This window comes from Etheostoma spectabile, chromosome 18 (genome assembly GCF_008692095.1).
Source record: "Etheostoma spectabile isolate EspeVRDwgs_2016 chromosome 18, UIUC_Espe_1.0, whole genome shotgun sequence".
Lineage (NCBI taxonomy): Eukaryota > Metazoa > Chordata > Actinopteri > Perciformes > Percidae > Etheostoma > Etheostoma spectabile.
In genome coordinates this window covers 9,812,455-9,817,815 of record NC_045750.1, presented here as the reverse complement: position 1 = coordinate 9,817,815, position 5,361 = coordinate 9,812,455, and the positions used below count along the sequence as shown (strand labels likewise).

Genomic DNA, 5,361 nt, shown 5'->3' with positions numbered 1-5,361 from the left:
TAAATGCAGAGAATGAATTTTGCTATGTGTATGTGACAATAAAGTACGTTTACCCTTTTTATAAAATGAGTATAACTCTAGGTAATCAAATCACTCTGTGCTTCTCTGTTCTCTCATCTCAACTCCTCCTCGATTCCTGCATACACAACACAAGCCAGTGTGTAGAAGTCATGCTGTGATGAAAATCCAGAGGGGGAAACAGTTGTTCTCATCTATAAATAGATTGTTTTCTGAGATTTTGGGGAAGCTTTTGAAATGTTGCCAAAGTGCAAACTTTTCCCTTATGATCTTTTTAATGACCTGAGTCAGAATGAGTTTGACTAATACAAATGTTGTATTATCTTCTGAATCACACAACTCTCTGTGGGCATGTGTGCGTCTTTATGCGTAATGCATCCTTTCTACAGAAGCGTATCTCCTCAAACCGAGTGAGAGACTTGGGATGACTCAGTGGTCTGAATGCTGTAGTCACAATACCTCAGATACCAAATTCTCAGACTTTACTGTAAATGACCCAACCAGGCGTCATAATCTGACATTGTGTACATGTGGTACTGAAATGTTCTCCTTGATCTCTGTGTAGTCATGTTCTATCCACAAATGAAAACAGTGTGTGTGTGTGTGTGTGTGTGTGTGTGTGTGTGTCTAAATAAATAATTAAAATGCTAAATGAACTGTCCTCTTAAAACTGAACTTTTCTGCTTTTGCAGATAGGAAAAAGATTAGGGAGACTAACCCCAACGAGGAGAAGTTTTCAGAAGGAGGAAGAGGAGGTGGAGGAGAAAGTTCCCTGCCACCCCCAGCCATGAATCCCATCATCAACTCCACCTCTAGCCCCAACATGGCCCTCATCAGCAACGCACTGGCAGCCTACAATTACATATCAGGTAAGGCAACATTCATTTAATCTTGTGTGACATCACATCACATGAGTAGCCTAAAAATGCAATTAATTCAGAGACCTTAACCTGACAGATCATTTGAGAACAGGGCTGGATTATTATATTAAAGGGCATGCTATCTTTTTTTTTTTTTTTTTAAAACAAACACAAAAAACCTGCTTCCTTTTTCCTGGGACTGAAAGGTGGGTAAATGTGGGCCAGATGAATGCTGACGTTAGGCAGGGATAACCGCCACATACACACACTGTCAATCATCTGCTTCACCCGCTAAAACACACGCTGTACTACTTTGGATACTTCCTGTATTATTACCTCAAATAAACTCAAATAAACACTTTATATGTAGTGGAATGTATAAATTATACAGTCAAATAAACATACACTGTAATTTGTAATGGAAGCTGAACATATGTTACTAACTACATTCTCATATTTGTAAGCTGCCATAAAGTTTTATGATCTGCATTTATAGAATGCATTTTATTGAGGAATATTACACCAATCAAAGTACATTTGTAAGTGTGGTCTTTTTTTTCTAAAGGAAAACTTAAGCTGAATCTGAATCTATTCCACATTTCATTTGGAACTTGGAGGGTGTAATGATGTGAAAAGATAATGAGCTGAGCCCCAGTGTATGGCTGGGTGATAGTGTGAAGGCTTTGAGGGTGCTACAGGTGAACTGAATGTCAGCAAGGATTGTAGCATATAAGGAGAGGAGAACTTTAGGTTGAAGACAAGCAAGACTACCACAATCTGGGTGAGTGTCTACGAGCATGTATGAAAGCCAGCAAAGAGTCGTTACAGCAATCAAGCCTAAAAATGACATGAGTCATTTCTGCACTGCAGGTCTCACATGATCCCACCAAAGTCTTAGATGGATGGAGTAGGTCTCTCTTTAGTTTAGTTAGTAGTGAAAGACAAATCCAATTTAGAGGTAGAGGACGAACAGCCCTTGTCCACCTGCAGCTTGAGTTGGTGGGACACATTAACCAACATGAACAACATGTGAAAATAGGTTTCTGAAGACGATGGTAAGGAGGAGTTCAGTAGCCAGCAGGATCTTTTTGTCAAACCAAGGCACCGAGCCTAGGAATTGACTAATATGAGCTGTGAGTCTGCAGATATGGTTCATCATAGTGAGTAGGCCATCAAGTGAAAACATTTACAACAGAGGAGGCTGAACATAAAAGACATCATACATAAAGATCCAATTAAATGTTTGACATGTGTTCTTAAGTAATCAACTAAACGTAGCACTTCTGTCTTTTTCTTCCATAACAGACCACCCAGAGAGGGCGGCACTCTTCTTCATCTGTGGTGTGTGTCTGGGCCTCTTTCTCACGCTGTTCGCTCTGGTGGTCCAGATCTCTTGTCGCACCGACTGCCAGCCCCGCCAGCGGCCTCCCGCCAAGAAACGAGCACGCCCCGCCGACTCGTCCTCCGATTCCAGCGACTCGGACTCGGACTGGGACACCACCTCGGATCTGTCGGCGCGGCGGCACCGGCGATTCGAACGCACGCTAAACATGAATGTGTTCACGTCAGCGGAAGAGCTGGAGAGAGCGCAGAGGCTTGAGGAGAGGGAGCGAATCATCCGAGAGATCTGGATGAACGGGCAACCTGACATCCCCGGGACACGGAGCCTCAATCGGTATTACTAAGGACTGCTAATGGGCTTTTATTTTTTCTTGACTTGAACATTTTTTAGGGCGCACTTGGGTTGGAAGGGGCAAGAGGCATGGCCCTCATGAAGCTTTATAAGCAAGCATGAAAACTGTGGACTCGCACTGATGAGAACAGTGGAAGTTATTGCAGAATGACCTCCCTCTCGACTGGTTTGCATATTCCTCTGGGTATCATAAGCTGTACCCCATTCAGTAAGAGAATAAGCTCCCACTCTGCATGGTAAGCTCACCTCTTTCTGCCGGAAGCGAGGGGTGAAAGGCTGCACTGCCTTGCCTGTGACCTAAGCAGGCCTTTTTGAAGTGGGGATTTAGGGGTTAGTTGCCTTAGACACATAGACCTGTAGAGACTTCATGGTGACTGAAGGACCAAGGCCTCAGATGCGTCTGCTTTCCTGCAAAAGACTGTGACACTTGGAGCTTTATGCTCAGCACCCTCCAGTATTCATGTGTGGACTTTACAGAGGACGAGCATAAAGCAGAAAGAAGTGTACAATGGGACAATGTAAGACAATCTTTCCACAGTGAATAACCATGCTGCCTTTTTGAACTATATAAAACCAAAATATATTTTTGGGGGGAATTCATCTCAACCCTTATGAAATCTATTTTATAATATTTAATAGTTTATTGTTGTTGTGTATTTTTGTTCTCAAGTATGGTTTATTAATTAGATATTTTTATACTTGGCGAAGGTTGTCTGGCACCTCAGGGATGCAATCCTAGTGTTTCTGTGTTTGGTTGATGTAATTGCTTCCTAAGAAGGGGATCAGCCCATTTAAACAGCTAATGTCAGCATTTAAAGAAAAAGAAATAGAAATATTATATAAAGAGCCTCAAAGAGGTTTAGTGATTTATCCTTATTTTTGATACAGTATGTTTAATTCACAGTGCAGTGCCTTTTCTAGCTATTAAGCCACTGTTGTCAAGAGTGCAGCTGATGTACAGTATAACCCAATAACTGGTCAAATGATTTATTAATTGGATATCCCAATTTCTTCTTATCATATATGTATTCCCCTTTTTATTATAACTGTGGACCATGTGTAAAATTTGTCTCTGTCACACGTTGCACTTGCTGTTCTCCCCAGATGTAAATGTACGTAACAAGAATATGCCAATTTTGTACCAGAGAATTTTACTAGAAATACTTAGTGTACTTTTATACTTTGTGTCAACAGTGCCCTTATTTCAAAGATACCAGTGCTAAACCAGATGCTAATGGTAATCGCTGCTCGTCTGGAGAAGGAACCAGCACTGAAAAAAGGTTCACAGTGGACGTACAACCTGCGTCTCTTGAATTATGTTGCCAGTTTAATAAAATAAGCTATTGTCAATCCAGCTCAGTTTGCGCTGCCCTGGATTCAAGCGTAGGAATAATTATAGGTTTCATAAAAAAGCTTGGTATTTTCATAACTGAGAGTTTACTTGAGAGTACACATGGCATAGGGTCATCCGCATTTTTTTTTTTAAATAAAGACAGTTCTTGTGTTTAAATTTGAATGGGGTTAAAATGTGCTGATAGCTGGTAAAGTGAGAACAAATTATGACTCCTGTGCTTGGAATAAACTGTGTTCAAAATAACTCGCCCACCGTTTTGTTTAAACCTGCACATATTAGTCTGAAGTTATGTTTTGCATTTATGTCACTTCATCATGTCTGCCTGTTACTTTGTTTGTGTGGTTGCTGTCCTTGCAGGTAGCCTACAGCAGATGGGCGTGGCAGCTCCCGGGCTCATCAGTAACACTGGCAACACAGACTCTGTAGGCCTCTGAACTTTTTAAAGCTGGAGTTATTCAGAGATGGTAAGCTTTCTGGGGATGTTTTGCGAGGAATGGGGTTGAAGGTGTTGCTTGTCCAGTGCATTGCATGAACCTAGAATGTGGCTTGGTGCAGATTGAGGTGCCTGTTGGTTACTGAAAGGGAAGGGGTTCACATTTCGGGCAACGACTTGGCTCGCCGTAGTGTTTGGGTGAATGGGTCACCACCTCTGGTAGACACTTCCGCTCCTTTAGACTCAGAACAGCCTGATGGAAGTCCTGTGCAAGTTCTCCTTGCATGTTTTCCAGTGTACTGAATCCCTAGGAGTGAACTTTTCAAAGCCTCTTGGGTTCAGTTGTGTTCTCTCCTTTGTGACCCATCATTGTGGCTTTTGGTTGCCGTTTTGTTTTTTGTTGCTGCACCATACAACACTGCACATAGGCTACATTCTTTCACTCATGGTCCACTCACGCTACTGAACTTACTGATCACACATCCCACTGTCAGTCATTGTATGTTAGCTTATTTAAATTCATTAATCATTTGTTAATTGTCATGGCCGTGTGGCACAATACTTGCTCTGTAGGCCAAATGTGGTACTCTGAGAAAAGGAACTGCTCTAATCTCATTTAAATATGATATTAAATAGCTGATAGAGTTAACACACTGTACAGTAATGAACGAAATCACATTATGTGAACTGATGGATGACCTGTGGGCAATTCTATCAGTGAGATGTATTGGTGTTGCTCGCCCCTTGGTGGTCAAGTAAAGGCTCTTAAAGTAAGTGTGATGAAGTTTATTTATGATGATTTTCTGACAACTAACGTTAATTAGATTGATTGTAGCACGTATTCTAATCAAAAAAACGTTATATCATCTTGGAGATTTTTTAATTTCCTTAAGTTTTCAGAAAATGTGTTTCCTTTTTTATATCGTTGCTGTGCCGCGCTGTTTCCATGGATACCGCTGATTTACAACCAGTTAAAGCGGTAAGAAAACCTGATTATATATAT

At 41.2% G+C, this 5,361-nt stretch overlaps 1 protein-coding gene and 1 long non-coding RNA gene across 7 annotated transcripts in view; one reads left to right on the top strand and one right to left on the bottom strand.

Moving 5' to 3' along the window:
* Window positions 1–2,681, bottom strand: part of LOC116706425 (uncharacterized) — a 6,590-nt gene extending 3,909 nt beyond the window's left edge. Inside the window, exons 1-2 of the long non-coding RNA XR_004336233.1 lie at window positions 2,596–2,681; window positions 406–415 (exon numbers count right to left, since the gene is read on the bottom strand). This is a non-coding gene — a long non-coding RNA (uncharacterized LOC116706425). The remainder of the gene's footprint in view (window positions 1–405; window positions 416–2,595) is intronic.
* eva1aa (eva-1 homolog A, regulator of programmed cell death a) overlaps window positions 1–4,168 on the top strand; it is an 80,443-nt gene extending 76,275 nt beyond the window's left edge. For all 6 annotated transcript variants that reach the window (XM_032543257.1, XM_032543260.1, XM_032543263.1 and 3 more), the window contains 2 exons: window positions 711–887; window positions 2,184–4,168. In XM_032543257.1, coding sequence (XP_032399148.1) covers window positions 711–887; window positions 2,184–2,563 — 557 coding nt within the window. In that variant the 3' untranslated portion in view covers window positions 2,564–4,168. The remainder of the gene's footprint in view (window positions 1–710; window positions 888–2,183) is intronic.
* Window positions 4,169–5,361: the final 1,193 nt, after the last annotated feature.